Source organism: Nuphar pumila, chromosome 14 (assembly GCF_984573655.1).
Source record: "Nuphar pumila chromosome 14, dmNupPumi1.hap1.1, whole genome shotgun sequence".
Taxonomy (NCBI): Eukaryota; Viridiplantae; Streptophyta; class Magnoliopsida; order Nymphaeales; family Nymphaeaceae; genus Nuphar; species Nuphar pumila.
Genome location: NC_143262.1, coordinates 12,560,493 through 12,588,371, shown reverse-complemented (window position 1 = coordinate 12,588,371; position 27,879 = coordinate 12,560,493). Strand labels below are relative to the sequence as shown.

Genomic DNA, 27,879 nt, shown 5'->3' with positions numbered 1-27,879 from the left:
CGGATGCAGTGCTGAATTGTTCGTCTGCACACATAATTTTAATGTACGCTAAGTTGTTGCAATACGTGCAAAGTGTTTGATGAAATGCCTCAATGGCAGAAAACATGGTCTCATTGCTAGGTACGATCTTAATGGGCAACCCGTAGAAGCTGTGGTGTTGTTTTGTTGGATGCATGTCATGGGTATCAAGTGTAATTCAATCACATTGCTCTGTTTGGTCTAGCTTGTGCTTGTTATTATTTCGCTCAAAATTTATAACCTTTTGAATTAAGCTTTTTAGTTAACTATTTTTTGCCTGAGTTTTTTGATAAATATGTTTTGGAGGGAAAGTCTACTTTATGAAATATTTATACTTTTACATTGAATATTTTTAAAAAATACATTTAAAGTTGTTTAAGAGGGCAAGACCCTTACTAGACATATCAATTGAACTTTGGACTTTAAACGTAGACTTGGATTCAACCCGTCTTTTTTTTTTGTTCGATCTTAATTTGGTTTGACTTTGACCAAATCTTTTTATCATTTTTTTTGTTCATTTTAGACCTCATAAAATCTCTTTAAAAGAGATTTAATGTCTTCTTAAATGAGTTTTAACACGAAATTTAGCTTTATAAGTTTGACCAGTCACTCAAGAATCATTTTGGACCAATATTGAGTGTGTCAATGTTTTGGATGATAGTGGGTGCATTGAGGGCTTCAAAAGTCATTAGTAGGTGCAGGAAGAGCTTTAAGATCTATCATGAAAAGTGTTTAATGTTGTGGTCACCATCCAACCCAAAGTCTATATACCTTGGAAGTTCCCCATCCAACCTAAAGTCCTTGCGTTTGGGTGTAACTTAGGATGGCTTGGCTGCAGTAGACTTGTTTATTTTTCTTTTCATTCTTGTATCAAAATTGTTTAGTTCTTTTGATAAGGCTGCGTAACTGAGTCATGGTTGTCGATGATTGTCGATGAGGTGATCGAAAGAGGTGAGGGCTTGGTTGTATCTCAAAAGCTAAATTGCAGTTCACCCTTCTGCACTCCATTTTTACTTAGAAGGGTAACTGTCGCTTTTAAGAAAGCGTCATGGTGCACCCTTTCCAGTCATTTAGGATATTGCCATCAAGAATAGTCATCCGGATCTTGTAGAAATTCTAACAGTGCTAAGCTTCGGGATTGGGAAGTGGGTAGATCCCTCCATGCTTGTAATATCAAGGTTAGGATCGATTTAGACAATTCTGTCGCTAATTGTTTCATAACGATGTATGTGAGGTGTGGTAATGTAAAAGATGCCCGTTGGCTGTTCGATGCCTTGCCTGAGAGAAATGTGATCACTTGGAATGCTATGATTTCTGGATACTCGCAGAACGGGTGTGGTGAAGATGTGCTTCAGCTGTACCATAAAATTGAGAAGGTTGGTGTTGATCCTGATGCGGTTAGCCTCGTCTGCATACTTTCTGCTTGTGCGTCCCTTGGAGCTCATAGCATTGGGTGTAAGATTCATGAACGTCATTCACAAGGGTTTCCAATTCGACGTCTTCTTAACAAATGCCCGCGTCAACATTTATTCTAGATGTGGCAATTTGGAGTTAGCACACAAGTTGTTTGATGAAATGCCCCAGAAAAATGTTATCTCATCGACGGTCATCGTCCAAGGTTATGGTATGCATAGTCTAAGGGGCATTGCAGTTTGTCATTTTGATAGGATGCATGCAAGTGGTACCCACCCTGATTCTATAGCATTTGTGTGTGTGTTATCGGCTTGCAGAGTATTTTAATTAACTGCACGAAAAAGGTTCGTGAGCTAGAACATTATGCACTCATGGTTGATGTTCTCGGTGTGCTGAGCAGATAGCCGTGTCTCAGGATGTGATCGCTGCAATGCCCATGAAGCCCGGCGGTGCAATTTGGGGAGCACTGCCTAGTGCCTGCAAATTCATGGCAATGTAGAGGTTACAGAGCTTGCTGCTGCACATGTTTTCCCGCTTGAACCAACCAATGTCGGATATTATGTACTGCCTACCGAACATACATGCTGGTGTTCGAAATTATGAAGGGATGGCAAGAGGAAGATGCGTGATGAGGGAGAGGAAGCTGAAAAAAACTGAGTGCAGCAGTTACATAGTGCTGCAAATCATGAATATGATACTTTATAGTTTCTCAATTTTTTTTTGCACTTGCTAGTATATTGTCATAGAAATTAATTTTCCTTTTTACTGTGCATTTGTGCCCACTCTAACTTAAATTTCTGGTTCCGCCTCTGGCTGAAACAGAGGATTCACCTATTCTTGGCAGGTGATGCGTCTCTATCTCCAGGCTGATGCAATGTATAAGATGTTGGCTAGACTGGAGGAATTGCTAAAGGAAGCTGGGTATGTCCCGGAACTGAGTAATGCGATGCTTCGAAGGATGAGGTGGTGGCAGTTCACAGCGAGAGGCTAGACATTGCCTTCGGGCTGATGAACACAGAGCCCATGGACCAGAATTCTTGTAATCAGTAAGCTGTGAGTTTGCGTCGATTGCCATACTGCAACCAAGTTTATATCAAAGGTTGTTAAACGGGAGATTGTGGTTTGAGATGCAACTCTTTTCCACCATTTCAAGGGTGATGTCCGTACTTGCAAGAATTACTGATGATAAAGAACTCCCTAGATTAGACAAACAAAAAAGAAAAAATGGTCTGTTTTATCAACTTATTTGAGTTGGCATAATGTCAATCTGTTCAACTTGAGGATTCCCTTGAAGTTATACATTTTATATACCACTGCCACTGACCAGGAATTGCAACGGTAACCCTGCCTACAAAGGAAAGAAAATCGACTTCATAAAACACAAGATAATTCTCATGTGATCCCATTACGAAAGATTAAGACCGTGCCATCTAAAAAAAGAAAAGGTCATGTTTCGTAAATCAGTGAAATTTGTTCACTTGAAAGAAAGGTAGAATTAGCTGATAAAAAATAAAGGAGAGATAATAAATAAGAAAAGCATTGCCTCAATCTTGTGCAGGCACCTATATCAAGAGGCGGTTCATCAAATAGCGGACTTTTGTTGAGAAAAACAGGCTTTCTCCCAAGTAAAAATCAATGAAAGCAATATATATCAACAGAAATTAAAGAAACACACACGATTTACGTGGTTCTCTCAAACTGAGGTACGTCCACGGCGACTCTTCCACTATCTTCAAATAGAGTTTACAAAGTTGTCAAAAGGCATAAGTCTTACAAACACACAAAGGTGTAGAGAAATAACAAGAGGAAAGACCTCACCGAAAAAGAATAAATGTTCTGAAGAACTAACCGCACGAATCAGCCCCAAAAAGAAGTGGAGAAACACTTCTTGCTAGCTGAACCACCCCTCTCTTGCGTTCTCTATGCACTCTCATCTCCCTAAATAGAGAATGAGATTCGCATTTAATGTGGAAGTCAAAATACCATCCACAAATCGCTACTCAGCTGAAGCGCTATTCACAAATTGCTATTTAGCAGAAGCGTCATTCACAAATCGCTATGATGTTGAATCGTCATTCATAAATCACTATGTTGCTTAATCGCCACTCACAAATCACTATCCAGCAAAATACATAAATAGACCTTGAGACAATCAAAGGTCGTGCTTGGGAATTCTTCTGCAATAATGAATATGTGTGGTTCCAATGAGTATAGCATAAGTAACCAATTAACAAAGGTTCTTATTCAATAAATAGATGGGTCCCACAAAGGAGGGAAACCCAACAATTCTCCCCCTCCCGACTTATGTAGAGGCATCGACCATTCCTACCAAGAGTTGACACTTCTCATGCTTGTCCTTAGGAAATGCCTTAGTCAACATATTTGAAGTATTATCATCAGTGTGAACTTTTTCAAGATGTAACCGTTTATCATTCAAGACATCACGAATCCAATGGTATCTAACATCAATATGTTTTGATCTTGAATAAAATGAGAAATTCTTGCTCAAGTGGATCACACTCTGACTATCATAATGAAGAACATATCTTTCTTGTTTTAATCTCAACTCTTGTAAAAATTTCTTTATCCATAGTAATTCCTTGCTTGCTTCTGTGATGACAATGAACTCAACTTCTGTGGTGGAGAAAGCTACACATTTCTGTAATCTCGATTGTCATGCAACTGCTCTCCCTGCAAAAGTAATCAAATAACTAGAAGTAGATTTCTTACTATCGACATCATCAGCTATATCAGAATCTGTGAACCCATCAAGAATAGACTCACATTTTCCAAAACACAAATTCATCTTTAAAGTGCCTTGAAGATACCTCAGAATCCATTTCACTGCTGCCTAGTGTTTTTTTCTCGGATTTGACAGAAATCGACTAACAACCCCAGCTGCATGAGCAATATCCGATCGAGTACAAACTATGGCATACATCAAAGAACCAACTGCTGAAGTATAGGAAATTTTCTACATCTCATTTTCTTCTTCATCACTTGTAAGGCATTGACTTGAGCCAAGTTCAAATGGCCTACACGTAGACAATTAACAAGTTTTGCTTTGTCCATATTGAACCTCTCAAGAACCTTTTTAATATAATTCTCTTGTGATAATCAGATTAGCCTATATGATTTGTCACGAACAATTCTCATCCCAAGAATTTGACTTGTTGGACCTAAGTCCTTCATGGCAAATTACTTACTCAGTTCTAACTTCAACTTGTTAATCTTGCTTATATCTTGGCCCACAATTAGCATATCATCAAAATAAAGCAAAAGAATAGTAAAATTACCATCTGAAAATTTCTTCACAAACACATAATGATCTGTGGTGGTTCTTGAATACCCATGCTCAATCATGAAAGAATCAAATTTTTTGTAACTTCAATCCATACAAGCTCTTCTTCAGTTTGCAAACCAACTGATCATTACCCTTGTCAATGAAACCCTCAGGTTACTCCATATAAATTTTTTCTTCTATGTCACCATGCAAAAATGCAGTCTTGACATCAAGATGCTCAACTTCTAAATTTATACTTGCAGCTATACCAAGTATAATTCGGATGGAGAATATCTTCACAACTGGTGAGAAGATCTCATCAAAATCAATTCTCTTCTTCTAACCAAAACCTTTCACAACAAGTCGAGCCTTGAATCTAGGTTGAGAGTTGTTCCCATCATTCATTTGATTGAAGACCCATTTGTTTTTCAAAATCTTTTTCCCTTCAGGTGGTTTTACCAAATCATAGGTGTGATTCTCATGCAATCACTTCATTTACTCTTTCATCACCTTAAACCACTTGGTTTTGTTTTTATGCTCCAAAACTTCTTGATAAGTCTCTGACTCTCCTTGATCTGTTATCATCACATACTCATGTGAAGAGTATTTTCTAGACGGTTGTTTTTCTCTGGTAGATCTTCTTAATGGTGATTGTAGAGGTGGCTCTTGGGGTAACTGCTCCCCCTCAATCTCTGGCTCAACATTTCCTTCCTCTACATTATCATGAGATGCTTGCATCTCCTTAATGATATCCTGAACAACAGGTGAATCAAAGGGATCTAAGTCAACAAGATCTTTGGTGCTAGACTTAGTTGTCTCAAGCTTGTCCATGTCTTCAATTATCTGATCTTTCAAGAAAACAATATCTCGACTTTTGACATCCTTTTTATCAATTGGATCATACAATCTATAGCCAAATTTTTCATGCTCATAGCCAAGAAATATGCACTACTTTGCTTTATGATCAAGCTTGGGCCTCTCATCTTTGGGAATATGAATAAAAGCTCTACAGCCGAATACTCTCAAGTGATCATAGAAGACTTTCTTCCCTATCCAAACTTTCTTTGGAACATCGTCATTCAACGAAATAGAAGTAGACAAATTGATAAGATCAACTATTGTCCTCATTACCTTACCCCAAAAAGATCTTGGCAATTTAGATTGTGACAACAAACACCTGACTCTCTCAAGAATGGTGCAATTCATTCTCTCTACAACCTCATTCTGTTGAGGTATCTTTTTTACTATCATTTCATGTCTAATGTCATGATTGGTGCAATACTGATCAAATGGCCCAATGTATTCACCATCATTATCTGAGTGAACACATTTCAATTGTTTACCAGTTTCTCTTTTAACCATGGCTTGAAAGTGCTTAAATACATCTAGAACTTGATCTTTAGTTTTCAGTGTATAAGCCTAAACTTTTCTAGAGTGATCATCAATAAAAATAATAAAATATAGTGCACCACCAAGTGTCTTAACCTTTAAAGGACCACATATATCAGAATGTACTAAATCTAGAATATGAGATTTTCTAGATGCAATGTTTCTACAGAATGATACTCTATTTTGTTTATCATGAAAGCAATGAACACATGTTTTCAAAGATGTACCTTTTATACCTGCTAAAAGCTCTTTCTTGAACAAAACTTGCAGTCCTTTCTCACTCATATGCTTGAGCTTTTTATACCATAGATTGGTGGATGATTCATTCTCTACAACATTCACAACTCTCTTGCAAATATTTGCTTGCATAGTGTAAAGAAAACAAGTCTTCTTTCATTTTGCTAACACCAGAGAACCTTTAGATAGCTTCCACCTTCTATCACTGAAATTGTTGTTGTAGCTTTCATCATCCAACTTTTCAGCAGAGATTAAATTTAGTTGAATATCTGGTATATGCCTCACATCTTTAAGCAACAATTTGCAGCCAATATTTATTTTCAAGCAAATGTCACTTATACCGATAATTTTTGACACATCTTAATTTTCCATTCGAACATTATCGAAATCACTTTGCGAGTAAGAAGTAAAGAAATCAGCCCACAAGGTAACATGAAATGAAGCTCCAGAATCAATTACTCAATCTGTCTCTTGTTCAATCAAATTAATGCTAGTATCATCACAGATAATCACGAGTTCACCATCTATGACTGCAGCTGTATCATTTTACTTTTCCTCTGAATTTTCTCTTTGATTTTCTCTTTGAACTTGAGTTTTTTGCACTTCTGTTTCATGTGCCCTTTCTTGTGACAATAATAACACTTGACGTCTTTCTTTGAACTCGAGCTTGAACGACTTCTAGATTTATCACGATTATGCGGAGCTCTACTCTTACTCCTACCTCTTCTCTGATTTTTCATCACAAGAGCCTCAAAGTGAGAAGGACCTGATTATTTTCTTCTTGTCTCTTCATTTAACAGACTTCTGGTAACTTAGCTCATAGTTACCATTCCATCAGGTGCGGAGTTACTAACAGTGACCACCAAAGTTTTCCAACTTTTAGGAAGTGAACTAAAAAGTAACAAAGCTTGCAACTCATCATCAAAGGTAATTTTCATGGTGGCCAACTGATTCACAATGCTCTTAATCTCATTCAAATGTTCTGCAATAGAAGTGTCATCTTTATATTTGAGATTCACAACCTTTTGAAATAGGAAAGCTTTCTTTACTATCGTCTTTGTATCATAAAGACTCTTCAATTTAGTTTAAAGACCATGTGTTGAATTTTCAGTAGAGACATGATGAAAAACACTATCATCAATCCATTGCCGAATGAAATCGATAGCTTTTTGTTTAGCTTTTTTTACTCGTCATCTTTCATTTCTTCTGGTTTGCCGCTATCACCCTCTATGGGTCCATCCAAATCTTTATAAACCAAAAGATCTTCCATTTTTGTTTTTCAAATCATCCAATTTGTGTCATTCAAGCTAATCATACGACAACATTGCTTTCCATAATTGTTACACACAAAATATAACAAATCGAAACTGGATGAACCAAGCTCTGATACCAGATATTGAGAAAAATAGGCTTTCTCTCAAGTAAAAATCAATGGAAGCAATATATATTTCAACAAAAATTTAAGAAACACACAATATTTACGTGGTTCCCTCAAACTGAGGTACGTCCATGATGACCGATAGGTCAGTTTCTTCCACTATCTTCAAAAAGAGTTTACAAAGTGACCGAAAGACATAAGCCTTACAAACACACAAAAGTGTAGAGAAATAACAAGAGGAAAGGCCTCACCGAAAATAACAAATGTTTTGAAGAACCAGTTGCACGAAGCAACCCCAAAAAGAAGTGGAGAAACACTTATTGCTAGCTGAACCACCCCTCTCTTGCATTCTCTATGCACTCTCATCTCCCTAAATAGAGAACGAGATTCACATTTAATGTGGAAGTCGAAATGCCATCCACAAATCACTAGGCAACTGAAGCGTCATCCACAAATTGCTATTCAGCTGAAGCGCCATCCACAAATCGCTATGCTGCTGAATCGTCATTCACAAATCGCTATTCAACAGTATACATAAATCGACCTTGAGACAATCAAAGGTCGTGCTTAGGAATTCCTCCGCAATAATGAATATGTGCGGTTCCAATGAGCATGCCATAAATAACCAGTTAAAAAAGGTTCTTAGTCAGTAAATAGATGGGTCCCACAAAGGAGGAAAACCCAACAACTTTGACCAGAAGCTCTTGTCTTGGGACTGAAGATTACAAGTCGTGTGGTGTAGAGTCAATCACTAGACCTTATTGCAGCATTATACATGGGAGTGAGAGCATATGATCTGCAACTAATTCGAATATGAGGATCAATACGGGTGTTTATTGATAACGAAATACATACAACAAATCCAAGCGTAAAACATTAACGGCAAGATAAATAAATCACTGAGTATTTCTTAAACTGTGGCAAATATTGTAGATATTTTGAAAATATCATTATTTTTTTTTGCCTACTCTTGCAATGTTTTCAAAAGCTGACATAATAAGCATGATACTTTTAAATTATCACCTATTTTGATGTGGAATTTTTAAAACAATATTATTGTGATAAAAGCATTTGTTACATTTTATATTATTTATGCTATAAAACAGTTTGTCCTTATGAACGGGTCATGCACACCCACACACAGATCAAACATGAGAAAAAACACATACATAGAGATCAAACATGAGTAAAGTTTAAAAATTTCTCTCACAAGATTTCCATGTAAATAGCCTTCCTACTCTCTCTCTCTCTCTAACATCTTCATAAGATTTCTATTTAAGTAGCCTTCCTAATCTCTCTCCCCCATAGGATCCCTCTCCCATATAATCCCAGGTCAGTAGCTTTCTTAATTTCTCTCTCTATTAAAATTTATTTATATCACTACCAATTTAGTAAATGACAACAAAAATCATAACATTCACCTTGTCATTTTACAACATATTGCATGACGTGAGTACTCCTGTAAAAAAAAAATTGGTAAAATTGCATTCAACTGAATCCACACTCCTTTGTCATTTTAAAAATGTTTACAATACAACTAATTTTTGTCTCTCTTGTTAGTAGCATAGAGTATAGATATAGATTTACATTTAGATATACTTTGTATTTTTTATATTCACAATAGAGGTAATTATAGAGTTTATTACTTTGTTTTTGCACACAAAAGTGGAGTTGGCAAATGCAGTGTTGGACAATTTCAAAAATTCCAGGTCAATTCCTCAATGCTCTAGGTCCAAGGGGTCTGGCGTAGTGGGATGGGGCCTAAGCCATTAGTCAGATGGTTTAAGTTCAAATTTCAAAAGCGTCACCCCCTGTGCAAGCCGAAGCTTGACAGCTCCTTAGGGGCAAAGGGCAAGCCCTCAGAATTTTAATCTTAAGTACGGCAGACATAGGGATGGCAGTGGACCGGGGGACGATGGGGCTCCACCCCGCAGGTTAAAATCTATCCCCATGTGGGAATGGAGGCGGGGATGGACTTAAGCTTTTCTCCGCCCCGCCCCCGTTCCAATCCCCACCTAACCCCGCCCCATCCCGTCCTGTCCCATCCCGTCCCCAATCCTTTAAGGGATGACTATAAACTAAGGAGAAACGGGCCCCGCCCCATCTTGCCCCCGTTTGGACAGGAGATGGAGGACATGAAACGGGGTTGGAGGTTGAAATCCATCTCCGTAAGGGGATGGAGGCGGGGATGAAGGTTTGGATTTAGAAACGGGGCGGGGTCCAGACCTTGTCCCCCATCCCAGTCCACTGCCATCTCTAGGCAGAGAGAGCCAACACAACTAGGTTTATGATCCTGGGGCAGTTTGTTCGAGTAAAAAAAACATCAATGCTCTTCGTCTTGAATAGACAACGTAAATTTTGAAGCAATGACATCTAATTTTTTTTTTAGCTATCCAATTCTTGAAATTTCTGCCACACGCAAGTGGGCTCTGCTAATCTGGTAGGTTCAACTCATGAACATGACCAAGTTGAAGGGACATCAGGAGTTTAAGATCCATGAGGGCATCTCTTGCCCCAGGATTGAAACTGAGTGTACTCAATGGCAAGGGAGACCTCAACAATTTGACCAACATGAGGCTAGACACATGAGTTCACTAATGGGCGGATCCTCCTGAGCTGGCCACGGAAAAAAGCAGTGTTGTGAGAGGCGTACGCCTCAGTACCTGAAGCGTACGCCTCAGAGGCGAGGCGCACGCTCAAGGTACTGAGGCGTTGCTGTGATGCGCCCCTCATCAACCTCCGACCAGTTGTGACCACCGACCACCGGAGTTGCTGTGCTGCAGCTGCTGCTCAGTCTTCTCCGACCACCGGACGACCGGCATATCCCTCGCTTCCGTACCAGCTGGGCGGGTGGTCCTTCTCTTACTGCCTCCCCTCCCACCGCTTCACTTTCATTCCAGTTGTGAGAGGCGTACGCCTCAGAGGCGTATGCCTCAGAGGCGAAGCGAGGCGTTCTCAACGCCTCGCTTCGCCTCATCGCATTTAACAACCTTGGAAAAAAGAGCCCGTTATAAACTTGATGAACTTTTTTGATAGGCAAGCTGGGTTAGGCAGACCCGTACCAGTTATACAACGAAACCATAGGGATTCAAACTTGCAACGTCCAACACAAAAGGGAAAGCACATGAGCGTTTTTGCTCATACATCGTGGCCATCCGATTTGCATTTTAAAAAGCTAAAAAGTCAACAAAACCACGTGGCATTCATCCAAAATGCAAACAGACGGCCACGATGTCAGCATGAGTAAAAACACTCATGTTCAGCATGACCGATCTGCTTCCCATTTTGATGACTTGCATCCAAACTCAACCTGACGTGATCCATTAGATGGATGGACCAATAATTTGTTGGCCCATTTCACTAAACCAAATGTAAACTCAAAGCCTGACCGCATAAGGCTATAAGAGATACTCGGACAAGCACGTGATTTTTACATTGGTTCAAGTTTGTATCCGATGTTTAGACCGGGGCAAAAATCAAGTATGATAAAACCCGAACCAGCTATAAGGCTATATAACAAAGGTTTAAGACTTGAGGGGATGCAAACGATTCGTACCCGGAACAACTAATAAATGTGGATTCGGATCGGAATAGAATCCGGAACAGCTAAAAATTGCAAAACCCCTCAACCTGGGTCCGGTCCAAGCCTAACCTGCGTTTGGGTACAGTGCGTGCTTACAAAGACTGCTCAGGAATAGGAAACAAATAATTCCCAAATTGCGGTCTCTCTCTCTCTGCTGCTGCTGGTCATCTTTAACCTGCGTTTTGGCTATCGCGGTCACTTTCTTTCTCAAACCACGCGATTCACCTCTCTCTCTCTCCTTTGGATTTTCTTGGAGTTTTGCAGATGGTCCTCGTCAAATTTGGGCCAAATTATCTCATTGTAGTAGAGAAAATAAGCTATCTGTATGGCTTAGAGACACCCACCAAGGGACCAATCAAAGATATTTGGTTTCGAGGGAGAGACGTTTTATTTTGGGCCGATGTTCAACAAGTTTTGTTAAACAACGATCAAAAGAGATGTTGCATCCCTTGGTGCCATCGTTGGTGCTCGGCATAAATTTTAGAATTTGGGGGCATGTTTTGGATCTTGTGGTTCTTCTTGATGGAACCTTTGGAGATTGAGAAGTTGTACATCAACTGTTTGTTGAAATGCCTGAAAGATATGGTATCTTATGGGTTGATGTGATTTTATCTTGTATTCATTTTGACTGATAATTTTGGTGTTTGTGTGTTTGTTTAATTTTTGTCTGTGTTTTAGATGTCAACTAGTATTAACGTGTGGTTGAACAAGCATTTTGAGTCAAGGATTTGGATGTATAAGGCAGGATGTGTTTTTAGTTCTATCTTAAAAAAGAATAAGGAAATAGGTGGTAAATAGGTTGGATAGGTGAAGACCGTATTCAAATATGCTAGCACCCTTCCTTAATTCTAATTAAGTGCCTCTTGTTTTGCAATGTAGCTGCACTATGATCTTGGAGGGTCATTTTGAAGGTATCATTGACAAATTTTGTGCGTGAACAGTTTGTTGTATCTTGTAATATGTTGGCATTATAACACCTAAAGAGTATCAATTCACCAACAAAACATGTATAAAAATAAATCCTTAACACTTTCTTAGATTTGAGGTACAACAGACATGTTTGCTTTGGTCATAGATGGGGACGAACATTCACAGCTGAGAAAGTAGAAGTTGTGGTTGTTGGTCACAAAAATCTTGTGACCAACTTTCACAAGATTCAAGGTAAAAACAATCACAGTTGGCAATCACAATAACAACTTGTAATTTCTCATGTTTCATTAACCTTGAGAAAGTGTTGTGATTTGCAATCACAGGATCTTTAGGAAATCCAAGAATCACAGGGCATTGCAAACATGCCATAAAGTTCTAAAAACCCATGAAAATACAAAATTAGAAAAAGAAGTATCTGGTCTTGCATCATAACATGTAGTTCGTGAAGAGGGTTAGACAAGTGGAATGCAAAATTGCAACTCAATTGAACAAACACTGTGGGCCCATCACTAGAATGTGACTATATAGCTATAAATAAATTCTCTAGTAATTCTCAATATGAGGCGAACCACTCCTGACATGGTGATATTCGAAGGAAGGCCCTTTTCCTGGGGAGTATGTCTACTATATTTGGTGGGCACCTTTGAAGAATGCAGAGTTGCAAGTTGGGACTAGTATTCCATCAAATACGAGGAAGGTGGCCCACTAGTAAGAACATTGACAGTACATCAAAAAGCTCAGTCTCTAGATTTTGTCATAATAAAAGATTATCGATAATGATATGCAAACATGAAATCTTTAACATGCTATTGTGGATTATTGTGGTTTTAACACTTCAAATAAAGTGATGATTAACTCCTTTGCGACCTTGAAATGGGTTACCATGTTCATAGCAGTCCTCTTTTAAGTTATGTTATGAATTCTATTGTTTATTACAGATATAAGAGTTGATTATGAGCTTTCTAGCTCCTTTGGTCTCTTATGACAGCTATTTAAATCATTATTATCATGTGTAGTTTTGACATACTTAGTGGAAACATATTCAACCCATTTTATCAATTCTAATCGCATAAAATTTTGTTGTACGGGATGCTATTAAATTTAATAACCTGTTATTGTTAACACAGCCCCAAATCTATACCAGCAAGAAAGAGAGAGAGAGGTACACACGGTTAACCCTTGATTATATACTAAAGCCCTAATAAGGAAGAATACCAAAGAATAGAAAACATATCAAACAATTGCATTAACGTCCCTATGTGGATGTCCCATCATAAAATTACATACATGCCCTTCATAAGCTCTCTTTTAATTTGGGTGGTGTTTCTGCCCTTGGAACATGTTTTCACACATTCTAACACTCTCCCTCAAGTTACATATGTCATCAAACACAAATAACTGGCTCTTCAAATATTTGTGCATGTCCCTTGATAACCCTTTGGTGTATATATCTACTACTTGCTTATCAGTGTCAATAAATTGTCTCTATTTCTTCATATTTGATCTTGTCTTTGACGAAGTGATAGTCAATCTAAAAATGCTTCGATGTGTCATGAAGAACAGGGTTTGTTGCAAGTGCAAGCACACTTTTATTATCACAATATAAAACTGATCTTGACACTCTTAACTTCAACACCCTTAAGAAGTCTTTGATCCATGAGATTTCTGTAACAAAGCTGCCCAAGGCTCTATATTTAGCCTCAGTTCTTGACTTGGTTATACTCTTCTGCCTTCTACTTTTTCAAGATATCAAATTCTTTCCCAGATAAACACAATATCTTGACACAAACCTCCTTTGATGTGGGTCACCAGCCCAGTCAACATCAGAATAGCCAATAACATGGTGAATACATGGATTTCTGGTATCATTCCTTTAATACAACATTCCATGGCTAAGAGTCCCTTTCACATACCTCATTATACTCTAAAGCTTTCATGTAAATATCAGTCTGAGAATGCAAGAACTGACAAATTTGATTTACCACATAAGCATGTTAAAATACATGATGTATATATATATATATACCTGATATATATATATATATATATTTATACAATATACATATATCAAGGGCATTTTGGTCATTTTAATATGATGTAATAAATGTTGTCTAATAGGGATTGTATTGTCATTTTGTTTTTTGTTTTTATTTCTTTAATTTCATGTGGAAGACCCCAAATGAATTTCTTTTTTGGTTCATATCGCTGACCCCAATGGTTTTGGGATGAAGGCGTAGTTGTTGTTGTTGTTGTTTTTATTTCTTTAATGTAATAGAATTGGACTGTTGGGAGGCAGTCCATCTAGTCGTTGGACTGCTCCCAATGGTCACATTTTTTATTGTTGGAGGCAGTCCAATGACTGTTGGACTGCCTCTCCTCTCTCTCTTTTGGACTGTGTCAAGAGCTCTACAAATAAAGCTTCTTGTAAAGATGTAAGTATGCTTTTCATAGCATATTTGTTGAGAATATTAAATCATATATTTTTTCATTATGTTTTTGTGAAGCTTGTGCTTTTGTATATCTCTTTTATGATATTGTAATCGGTCCATTAGAGTCCTTCTTGTGTTTGTGCACTTGTATAGCCCTTTGTTTGTAGTGTTTAAAATCATCTTGGGTGTACTCTCTTTGTGGTGGTGGTCTTCGAGTTCTTCAAGCTCAAGCCTACTCCTTCAATGTGGGCGAAAGATAATCCACTTTCGTCATCTCCTACAAACTCAACAAAAGCAACCACTTGATGTAGGCTACCGTAATGAAAAATCATATCAAGGGAAAAAAGCTTTGGGGTTTTGTTAGTATAACCACTAATGAGCCCCAACTAAAGATAACGACAAGATAAAAAGATCAAATCAAAGCCCTCTCTGAAGAAGAAAAAGAGAAGACTTTGCAAGAATATCATGACAAAATGGAGGATTGGGAGGCTAACAACACACAAATACTCTTATGATTCATGAATACCATGGAGTTCAAGATTGCAACCAACATCATCAAGTTCAAAAAAAACATATGATGTATGGATCTTCTTAAAGAGCGCAATCATTTAAAAAGATATGACTGAACTATATCATCTTCAAGACAATGTACGTAATACCAAACAAGGAAATAAGAGTGTAAGAAACTTTTATGGTCTCTTATCCTCTATTTGGGATGAGTTGGTTATGTTGGAACCGAAATGGGAAGGTTCAACAATTGAGATAAGAAAACAACAAGTTTAAAGAAAATCTTTTTTCTTTTCTATATGGTCTTCGATAGAAATTTGAGCAAGTTAGGTCTTATTTACTTTATAGGACTTCGGCTCCTTCTATAAGTGAGGCCCTTGCTCAAATTTGTTAAGAAAAAATAAAACTTGGGATACACAAGTCTAACGATAAGGTGCTTGCTGTATCAAGACTCGAAAGTTTTGTAAAAACTTATAAACCACCTCACTTTGAGAAAAAATTCAATGGATGACATAATGGTACAATTAAGGTAAAATTACTTATCATTATTGTAAAGAACCAGGACACATAGGACCAGATTGTCCTAAACTCAAAAAGGTGGTCATGATAAGTTAAGAACTTCAAGAATAAAAAAAGGAGGCAACTTCAATGATTTGATAATTGCCCAAATTACGGAGGCAATTTCACAAATACTAAAAGTCACTCCTTCTACATCTGGTGTTTTCGTCTCTTCTGGACAACTCATTTTGGATTTTGGAATAAGGAGTCTCTCTTCATATGACTCATAATGAGTCCCTATTATCCGATTGCACTAATTCATATTTTTCATGTCTACCAACCGTCGATAGTACTTCTTTAAAAGTTAAAAGTATAAGAAATCTTAACAATGATTTAAAGAAAAAATTATTCCAAATGTTAGGGTTATTCCAAAATTAGATTTAAATCTTTTTTTGTTTTTCAAATTTTAGATTATGGGTGTAAAGTATTCTTTTCATCTAAGACTTGTTGGATGCAGGATCTTCAATCAGGGAAGCTGATTGGGGCAAGGTCATAGAAGAGATCTTTACTATATGGGTTCCTTATGTTTATGTAAAGACTCTTTTGTAACCATATCTAGGAAATTAATTTGGATATTTGGCATAAAATATTGGGACATTCAAGTATATTCAAAATTCCAAATTATTCCTTTTTCCTTTTTTGAAAAAAAATTGTAAGAAAAAACAATTTGTATGTTAAGATTGTATACTTGAAAAATGTAAATGATACCTTTTGGATCTATAACTTTTTTTACTAATGAAAATTTTGAATTAGTGCATTCGGATGTATGGGTCCCGCTCCCGTTATGTCAAAAGGTGGTTATTCGGCCTTACCCAATCAACTTCCTTGAGAGGCGATTTCCTACAACAAACATTCATTTGAAGAGGAGATATTACAAACATATTGGGATATTTGAGATATGGATAAGAGATTCAAATTTAATTTAGGAATGTATCTAATTTTTGGAATGAGTTTTTTTTTGGAATTTGAAAGATTTTTTTCAAAACTTTTTATTCCTTTGATTTCAAGAGGCGTACCATCGACTGTAAAAACTTTTGATACACTTGAGTTGCTATAATATTCAGATAAAATATCATTGTTTGGGGTTATGTGAAAAGATGCACGAGTCAAGAAGCCAAGGAATCTTACCTGGGTCTGAATAAGATGATACTTCGGCCCCAACTAAGAAAAAATGACCCTCTAAGAAGAGGTTGAAGATCTTTAACTAATTAAGCTAGAGACATGCTTCCAATAGATGATCCTTGAGATGTGGTAAAGTTCTTGTCCTTTGACCGTTGAGAAAAGTCAATCGAAACTACCTTATTTTCAAATGTTCTTTTTAATTTAGGACATTGGGGCTTAGCGGATCTTGGTTCATGACAAAAATAACAAATGATTTTCTTTCACTCATAATCATTTTCCGGTCTTCTACAGTGAGGTGACTTATATGTCTGAACATGGTTTCTCAGTCTAGAAACGACTAAAACTGAGTCATCTTTATTTTTTGCTTACATGTTTTTTCAATCTATTCTCTTCCATACTCAACTATTATATAGTGTCTTCAATAGAGGGCATTTTTCCTCTATGGAGAAGAATAGACTTTGTAGATTCAAATTTCGGTCTTGAACCATTAATGAATTGATAAAAGTGTTTTGAATCTATTTGTCTTTAGCGAAGTTCTATATCTTCGGGACAATGTCACTTTGGCTTTAGAATAACCAATTCTTCCCAAAGCTCGGATAGGTCATTATAATATTCTCTAATAGTTTTATCCCCTTAGACCATAGTTCGAACTTTATCTTGCACGTTACATATATGTGCAATATCTTTAAGAGATTATATTCTCTTAAGATAATCTCAAGCCTTGTCAGCATGTTCAAATTTACCAAGACTTGAACATTTTTTTACATCCATACTACTAACAAGCCAAGAGCCCAAGATATGATCTTGGCATGTCTCATCCTTCACTCCTTTCACTTTTTCTCACAAGTGGTTATGGCTTTAGTTTTCTTATTTTTGATTAGAGAAACTTCTTTCTCACCTTCTACCTTAGTGAAAACTAGCATAGGTTCTGAATCAGATCCATCTACTCATCTCCACAATCTATCTCCTCAAATAAGGTGTTTTATGATAGAAGCCCATGTTACATAATTGGAATCATGAGCTTTATGGGTTTAATGGTGACATTATCATTGTCATCCATTTTTACAAGGAATTAAGAGGGAGAAAGAGAGAAAAGCGATGAAGAAAAACGAGCACACTTCTGTGATCACACAAGCCAATAAGCCACACTTGCACAATTTCATAAACACTTTATTCACCAAGAAGGTTTTTCTTTCTTTCATTGAACACGAAAAATGAGGCGACAAGCAACCTTCAAAAGTCAAGAACAACCTTGCTCTGATATCATGTAAAGAAACAACAAAACTATAATCCACAAACCAAAGTGTTTCGTCAAGAAATCCACTTATAACACTCACAAAGTGAACCACAAAGTGTTCTAAAAGAACACTCACAAACCCATAAAAAGGGAATAAATATAACCTATTCAACAAAGAAGTGTGCCAAAAGGCTTACAAATCAAAGGGGAGAACACCCCTGTATATACAAGAGGTTAGACAAAAGAGAGGCTCAAAAGAGAGAGGGAGCATTCAAACTAGCAGTCAAACCCAGTTTGACTCTCCCTCAAGCATATATATTTATTGGAAAATATATATGTATTATATATTGTATATACACAAATATATATACACACAATTTAACAGCCTCCACCGTAGCTTCTTCCTCTCCCACGACTTCGGCCTTTATAATTATTATAACAACGACCTCTTCCTCCTTGGCCATTATTGTTATTATTTCCCACGTACAAAACATTATGGCTAGTGTTTTGATTTGAATTAGTGTTGCTATTGTGCTTGCTCGAAAACATGGATTTATGATGCAAAAGCATGGGCCTCAAATCAGAAATTTTTGTACGCGAGGTTAGAGAAGAAGCCACGCTGACAAATGACTCATACCCATCTCCAAGACCACGTAAAGCATATATCACCTTGTCTGGATCTTCAATGGGCTGTCCAATCATGGCAAGCTGGTCACACAAGCCTTTGATTTTATTTAAATAATCTAAAATGGATCGCTCCCCCTTCTTGGATTCGATCAATTCTCTCTTGAGATGCAAAGCATTAGCTTGTGATTGTTGAGCATAGCAGTTTCGTAATTCGTCCCATACTTATTGCACAGTGGACAGATCAACAACTTAATCTAAAATATCTTCGGAAAGGGGGGAATTGATCCAACCCAAGACTCGTTGATCCTTAGATAACCAATCATCATAGGCTGGATTTTGTGAAACTACCTTATGCTTTTTGTTCTCTCCATCAATTTCCTCTGTGGTAATGAATTCAGTAAGTGCCTTTATGGTACCATCAATGTTACCTGCTAATTTCATGTGCCAAATATAGGGTCAAATAACTCTCTTCCAAACGATGTAGTTGGAGGAAGTTAACTTGAGATTAACCTTAGGAAAGGAAAGATTAGCAGACAAAGAAGATGAAGGAACTAAATTCATAGAATAAGACACTATAACCCAGGCTAGCAAAAAAGCAGTCTCAGTTTTTTTAGACCTACTGTAAATCAAATCTGATCACAGACCAGTCCTTGAGGAACAAAATATCAAAACATATTATTAACAATCAGATGCATAAAATGACTCAAAAGGGAGAAAAAGAAGAAAAGAATATGAAGATCTAGGCAACCGAAATAGAAGGATTGAAAAAAAATATAATGTTAGAAGATGGGTATGGTTTAAAATAATCCTTGAGTGAAAAGAAAAGGAGTCGATTAAAACAAGAACTGTTAAGCGAAGGGAGAAGACAATAAAGAATATAGAAATCAAGAAAAAGAGCAAGAAAGATAGAAAAAAGGAATGAAAGAGAATAGAAGAGAAGTTTTATCTTTGATCGGCACCGAAATCAACAAAGATCCCCAAGATTCGTGGCTCTGATGCCATGTTAACACAACCCCAAATCCATATCAGCAGTAGAGGGAGAAAGAGAGGTACACACGGTTAACCCTTGATTATGTTTCTGGGTGAAGGGCTGCACCTCTTGATTTGATTAATATACTAAAGCCCTAAGAGAGCATAATACAAAAGAATACAAAACAAATCAAACAATTACATCAATGTCCCTAAATTGGACGTCCCATGGTAAAATTACATACATGTCCTTCTAAGCTCTCTTTTAACTTGGGTGACGTTTCTGCCCTTGGAACATGTCTTCACACATTCTAACAGTTATCAGTTCTCAAAGCGCAATTTTTTTCGCTTCTCATCGCATTGACTAATTTATGCTCCTTCCTGTTAGTGTCCTCACATTCTCAAGATGTTATTTTGTGTGTGTGCGCGAGTGTGCATGCGTGTGTCTACTGTAATCCCTAACCATGTTCTGAATTATTCTTTTTCTACTTACCTAAGAACCCATCCCTCAATCACCGATCGTCTAATCTTTCTGGTTGTTTCTTTCATGGTTGTTGTATCTCAGGCATATGCTAAGAAAGAGCGCAAGTGCATGGAACACACGGTTGAAAGCATACGCCGAGGAGGGCCACTTCCTCCAGGCCCTCCAACTCTACTCCCACATGCAACTCTCCGGTGTCTCACCCGATGGGTTCACCTTCCCCTTTGCCATTAAATCATGCGCGGGCCTACAGCTGCCGGAAAACGGCGAGCAGCTGCACTCCCACGTAATCAGGACCGGATGCGGTGCCGACTTGTTTGTCCGCAGCTCACTTATTGCAATGTATGCTAAGTTCTTGCGAATCGAAGATGCACGCAAAGTGTTTGATGAAATACCTCAGCGGCAAAACGTGGTCTCTTGGAACGCTGTGATTGCCGGGTACAATCTTAACGGACAGCCTGCAGAAGCTTTGGTCCTGTTCCGTCGAATGCACGTTATGGGTATTGAGTTTAATCCGATCACGATGCTGGGTTTGGTCCCTGCTTGTGCTAAGCTTCAGGATCTGGAATTGGGTAGATCCCTCCATGCTTGTAATATCAAGAATGGGATAGATTTAGACGATTCCGTTGCCAATTGCTTCATAACGATGTATGCGAGATGTGGCGATGTAGACAATGCCCGTCGGTTGTTTGATGCCTTGCCTGAGAGAAATGTGATCACTTGGAATGCTATGATTTCTGGATACTCGCAGAACGGGCATAGTGAAGATGTGCTTCAGCTGTACCATAAAATGGAGAAGGTTGATGTTGATTCTGATGCGGTTAGCCTCGTCTGTATACTTTCTGCGTGTGCATCCCTTGGAGCTCAGAGCATTGGGCGTAAGATTCATGAACATGTCATTCACAAAGGTTTCCAATTCAACGTCTTCTTAACGAATGCCCTTATCAACATGTATGCTAGATGTGGCAATTTGGAGTTAGCACGCAAGTTGTTTGATGAAATGCCCCACAAAAATGTTATCTCATGGACAGCCATAATCCAAGGTTATGGTATGCATGGTCTAGGGGATATTGCAGTTAGTCTGTTTGATGGAATGAACACAAGTGGTACCTGCCCTGATTCTATAGCTTTTGTGAGTGTTTTATCAGCTTGTAGTCATGCAGGGTTGGTTGATAAGGCTTGGGAGTATTTTAACTGCATGAAAAAGGTTTGTGGACTAGAACCTAGACTGGAACATTATGCGTGCATGGTTGATGTTCTCGGACGTGCTGGGCAGATATCCGAGGCTTGGGATCTGATTGCTGCAATGCCCATGAAGCCCGACGGTGCAATTTGGGGAGCATTGCTTGGTGCTTGCAAAATTCATGGCAATGTAAAGGTTGCAGAGCTTGCTGCCGCACATGTTTTCCAGCTTGAACCAACCAATGTTGGCTATTACGTACTGCTATCCAACATATATGCCGATGTTCGAAATTATGAAGGGATGGCAAGAGTTAGATGCATGATGAGGGAGAGGAAGCTGAGAAAACCTCCAGGGTGCAGCTACATAGAGCTGCAACAGAAGGTTCACCTATTCTTGGCAGGTGATAGGTCTCATCCCCAGGCTGATGCAATATATAAGATGTTGGCTAGACTGGAGGAATTGCTAAAGGAAGCTGGGTACATCCCGGAACCGAGCGATGTGCTGTATGATGACAATGATTCTAAGGTTGAGATGGTCGCAATTCACAGTGAGAGGCTGGCCATTGTCTTCGGGCTGATGCACTCAGAGCCAGGGACAAGAATTCTTGTAATCAAGAATCTGCGTGTTTGTGTAGATTGCCATAATGCAACCAAGTTTATGTCAAAGGTGGTTAAGCGGGAGATTGTGGTTCGAGATGCAACTCGTTTCCACCATTTCAAGGATGGTGTCTGTTCTTGCAAGGATTACTGGTGATGAAGAACTTCCTAGATTAGACAAACAAATTTTTTTGGTATGTTTTAGCAACTTATTTGAGTTTTCATAATGTAAATCTGTTCAACATGAAGATTCCCTTGAAGTTTGAAGTTGTACATTTTATATACCACTGCCATTGAGAAGGAATTGCCACTGTAACCCTGCCTGCAAAGGAAGGAAAATCAACTTCACAGAACACAGGATAATACTTATTTGATCTCATTATGAAAGATGAATACCATGCCATCTAAGAAAAGGTCATGTTTCATAAATCAGTGAAATCTGTTCACTTGAAAGAAAGGTAAAATTTGCTGAGAGCGAGAGAAAGATAAATAAGACAAACATTGCCTCAATCTTGTGGAAGCACCTATAATCAAGAAGGTTTAATTGATATTGGCCATCAAATAGCAGACTTAGATCAGAATCTGCTGTCTTGGGACTGATGATTGCAAGTCATGTGGTGTGGATATTAAAATGTATGTATACATGTACTTATATACCTATATATATATTTAGTTATATAGGTCAATGCCCTATAGGGGCATTTTTGTCATTTTACAAGTGTAATAAAACTGTTTATTAAACAGTTATTTTTCTTATTTTATTTTTTACTTTTTACTTTGTAATTTCGTAGAGCCATTGGGGGCTCTATGGTCAAGATGACCATAGAGTCGTTGGGGCTCCCAACGACTATTGGGAGCTCCCAGTGCCCCCCTCTTCTCTCCTTTTTGTTGTATATATAGGGGTATGTTCCCCCCATTCCTTTATGCTTTTTTAGCTCAAGCATTCACTCAATAAAATCATATTTTTTATCTTCTTGTGTTGCCCTTTGTTGGCTATTGTATTGTCCCATAGTTGGCTTGTGCTTGTGCACATTGTGATTGTGATCTTGTAAGCCCTTTGTGACATTGTTTTTACATCTTCCGCTATTACAGTGGAGTCATTACAAGACCTTATTTGCAGCCTTATACACAGGAATGCGGGCATGTGATCTGCAATTGATTCATTTATAAGGATCAATAGAGGATGTTTACTGATAACCAAATATATACGGCAAATCCTAGCATAAAACATTAAAGGCAAGATAAAAAAATGCGTGTTAGCGAGAATGTGTGAATTATGGTAAGATAAGGTCATTAAGCACACAAGCCTGCACACACAAACACGCGCAACCCCCCCCACCCCCCCCCCCCCACCCCCATAAGTTGCATCTGAAGAATGCATGAATTAACAGAAAGGAGTTCAAATTAATGAGTGCAATGATGATATGTGAGTGCATGTGCTTGTATTCATTGGCTATATAATTCTCAAGCTGCTATTTTTTAATTGGATGCAACTAATATGGTGTTTTTGAAAAACCTTCCATTTTTTTTAATCCAAGGCTTCCTTTTTTATTCACTAAGAGGCCTTTAAATTTAATGAAAGATAGGTATTGACTATTTATTTTCTGTTAAAGATTTAGGGAACATATCTTAGCAGATCAACAAAGTAATATTTTGTTTCATGTACACTTATTATTTTGTCAATTAGGTAAGATATGGTGACCTAACCTCATAACCAAGCTTATGTAAGCAAGGATGTTGCTTATTTTTTTTATTTGAAAGCAATTGTGTCATGCTGAGCATCTAAAATTGACAAGTTATAACTGCAGAAAATGTTAAAATATATGTAATTCATATATATGTATATATTTATATACATATATATTTGTATAATCTAAAATACCCGATAGGGGTATTTTAGTCATTTCACAAGTACCCGATAGGGGTACTTGTTTCTTTTATTTCTTTTTGTATTTTTTCTTTTTTATTTTTTATCTTTTATTTTTTTGGTTTTTTGTCCACCTAATAGGGGCCCCACCATGGAGTCGATGGGGCCCCCAACGGTCACATTTGTGACCGTTGGGGGCTCCCAACGACTCCATGGGAGCCCCTAGGTGGCTCTTCTTTTAAGGCCATATGGCCACTCCTCCCCTCCTTCTTTTGTGTATAAATAGGGGTGAACCCCTCTTGTATTTTTCACTCTTGAGAGTTCTCTCTCTTTCAATAAGAGGCATTTATATTTTTATGTTGTGTTGTCTCCTTTGGGTTTGGGTATTAGCCCTTGTTGTTTGTTCATTAGTGGATGTTGTAAGTGCTTAGAGCACTCTTTACTTTTCCGCATATTTAATTACATGGTATCAGAGCCTTGTGTATGCTCTTCTTCTTAATATAGCTAGTTGTGTAGCTATATTTGTTTTTTTGTTGGTTCTCTCTTCTTTTATCCTTTTAAGTGTGATTATTATGGAAGGAGAACAAAAGATTGATCTCTCCTTCAAGCTCAATGGATCCAACTACATGATGTGGGCCGCCGCCATGGAAAACAACCTCAAAGGGAAAAAGCTTTGGGGATACGTTATGGGCACCATTCCGGAACCACAACTCCAACTAACTAAGATGGAAGGCGATCAAGAAAAAGCTCTTGAAGGAGATGCCCGCATGAAGGCCATTGAAGATCACCAATCTAAAATAGAAGATTGGGAAAGTAAGCATGCCAAGATTCTTGCTTGGTTCATGAACAATGTGGAGCTTAAGATTTGCGCCAACATTGCCAAATTTCGGATGGCAAATGAAGCATGGTTCTTCATGAAAGGTATGTTTACCCAAAAAGACCTTGCTCGTCAATTCTTTCTTCAAGAAAAAATCCGGACTATCAAACAAGGAGAAATGAGTGTTAGGGACTACTTTAGCACTCTTGGCCCTCTATGGGATGAGTTATCCTTGCTAGAACCAAAATGGGTTTCTAGTATAGATGTGGAATTAAGGAGAGAACAAATGGAAAAAGAACACTTTTTCCAATTTTTACATGGGCTTAGGCCCGAGTATGGACAAGTTAGATCCTCCCTCCTACATAGATCAAAGCCTCTTCCTTTGGAAGATGCCATTGCCGAAATATGCCAAGAAGAAACCCGTCTTGGCATGATTAAAGGAGGAAATGATGTCTTGGCCGTATCTAAACCCGGCAACCATATGAAAACCTACAAACCTCCTCATTTTGGAAGGCAAAATAACTATAATGGCAACTATAGAAAAGCCATTTGCCATCATTGTCAAGAACCGGGTCATATAAGACCTAATTGCCCTAAGTTGAATGAAGCACCAAAAAATAAAGTTGCTTCCGTTGAATAAGCCACTCAAAAGAAAGAGGAAGCAATCAAAGGAACAGACTCTTTTTCTCTTGCTCAACTATCGGAGGCACTACAAACTCTACTCAAGATTCCATCAACTTCGGGTGCCGCCGTAGCTTCTTCCTCTCCTCCAGGTATGTCGTCTTGGATCCTTGACTCTGGAGCTTCCTTTCATATGACCCCCCTTGAAAATAAGCTTTCCGATTTATGTAATAATTATAAAAACTCCTATGTTTCAACTGCCGATGGTACATCTTTACAAGTAAAAAGTTTTGGAACTTTAAACTTTTCAAAAGACTTCTTTGTGCCAAACGTGAGAGTTGTACCTCAACTTAATTTAAATCTCCTCTCTGTTGCTCAAATATGCGATCATGGATGTAAAATCTCCTTCTCAACTAAGGATTGCTCTATACAGGATCTCCGGTCCGGGAAGCTGATTGGGCAAGGCCATAGAAGGGGAGATCTCTATTACATGAGCAACTTGAAACTCCCCGTTAACTCTTTTTGTAACCATGTCCAAGATAAAAATATTGATATTTGGCATCAAAGACTTGGACATCCAAGTTTCTAAAAAATGTACTCCTTTTCATTTGGAAAGAAATTTTGTAATGAGAAACATTTTGTTTGCAAGAATTGTATTTTTGGCAAAATGAAATCTACTCCTTTTCCAAACCGAACTTTTGTGTCCAAAAGACCTTTTGAGTTAGTCCATTCGGATGTTTGGGGTCCTTCCCCCGTCATGTCTAAAGGAGGGTACTCCTATTATGTCACTTTCATCGATGACTACACTAGGTATGTATGGATTTACTTTCTCAATTTAAAATCCGAAGTCTTTGAGTTCAAAAAATTTCATATGATAGTTAAAAATCAATTTTCAAGTAATATCTCTACTCTTAGATCCGATTCGGGTGGAGAATATTTATCAAATGAATTTCAAAACTATTTAGAAGTAAATGGAATTTGTCATCAAAGATCGTGTCCTAGGACTCCCCAACAAAACGGCTTGGCCGAAAGAAAGCATAGACATATCATGGAAACCACTAGGACACTCCTTATTTCCAAAGAAATTCCAAAGAATTTTTGGGCCGAAGCGGCCTTAACCTCAACTTACTTAATAAATAGAATGATATCTTCATCCTTACAGAATACATCTCCATACGAAAAACTATTTGAAAGAACACCAGACTTCAATAGATTAAGAGTCTTCGGATGCAAATGTTTTGTCCTTACTCATAAACGGGACAAATTATCTCCTAAAGCTATTGAATGTGTTTTCTTGGGTTATGGAGAAAATCAAAAGGGTTTTAGATGTTTTGACTTGAAAAATAACAAACTCTATGTATCCAAAGATGTAACATTTTTGGAAAATGAGAATGGTTTTGTGAAAACTAAAGATATTGACGAAAGTGAATATACTTTTTTATTTGATTTTCTATCTCAAGAAGATGAGACTCCTCAAGAAGAGGAAATCTCTAATGAGTCTTTGAATGACCTAGAGGAAATTCCTCTTGATAATGCTATAGATGAGAATAATAGACCAATCCAAACATATGTTAGGCGTGGTCAACAAACTCAAATAAGTGCCTTAGAAAAATACTCTCAAGGATCCAACATTGAAGAAACATCTTTAAGGAGATCCAGTCGGATCTCCAATCCTCCTAATAGGTTTGTTTTCTATGAGTCCTTAACTCCTAGATATAGAGCATGTCTAATTGCGTTGCATTCATTTCATGAACCTTCACACTATAATGAGGCCAAAAATATTCCCCAATGGGTTGAAGCCATGAACTTAGAGCTTAGTGCCCTTGAAAAAGCAAAAACTTGGGAAATAACTTCGTTACCCACTGGAAAGAAATCAATAGGATGTAGATGGGTCTTCAAAATTAAAACCAAGAGTGATGGTTCATTAGAACGTTATAAAGCACGGTTAGTAGCTAAAGGATATGCTCAGGAATATGGTATAGATTATGAAGAAACCTTCGCACCTGTTGCTAGAATGACTAGTGTTAGGACTCTTATTGCTATTGCGTCAGTGAAAAAATGACCTATCTATCAACTCGATGTTAAGAATGCCTTTCTAAATGGCGAATTAAATGAAGAAGTTTACATGGATCCCCCACCAGGAGTATGTATTGGTAAAAATAAAATTCTTAAACTTAAAAAGGCATTATATGGTTTAAAACAAGCCCCAAAGGCTTGGTATGATAGATTTAGTAATGTAATGACAAGTTTGAATTTTCGTTCATGTTATACTGACACTGCTTTGTTTGTGAAAAGTGCAGGGTCTTCAGTAGTTATTTTACTACTTTATGTTGATGATATGATCATCACAGGAAGTGATGAGAAAGGCATTAATGATATTAAAAAGGTTTTGAAAGAAAATTTTGATATGTCTGACCTTGGATTCTTAAGATATTTTTTAGGAATTGAAGTGGCGTACTCTCCTCGAGGGTACATTCTCTCTCAGATGAAACTTGCTGCTGACATCTGTTCCAAATCTGGTATTTCCGACGATAAGAAGACAGAAACCCCAGAAGTCATCAATGCAAAATTAAGGTTGGAAGATGGAACACCTCTCGAGGATCCTACTCCCTACCGGCAACTTGTTGGGTCTCT

The 27,879-nt window shown here is 37.7% G+C and overlaps 1 protein-coding gene across 1 annotated transcript; it reads left to right on the top strand.

Moving 5' to 3' along the window:
• Nucleotides 1-1,241: 1,241 nt before the first annotated feature.
• On the top strand, nt 1,242-22,097 carry LOC149816406 (Pentatricopeptide repeat (PPR) superfamily protein). Its single transcript, XM_089986884.1, has 4 exons — nt 1,242-1,415; nt 1,832-1,926; nt 2,254-2,352; nt 20,246-22,097. Exons 1-4 carry the CDS (start codon nt 1,242-1,244, stop codon nt 22,095-22,097), a joined length of 2,220 nt encoding a protein of 739 aa, XP_089843010.1.
• Nucleotides 22,098-27,879: the final 5,782 nt, after the last annotated feature.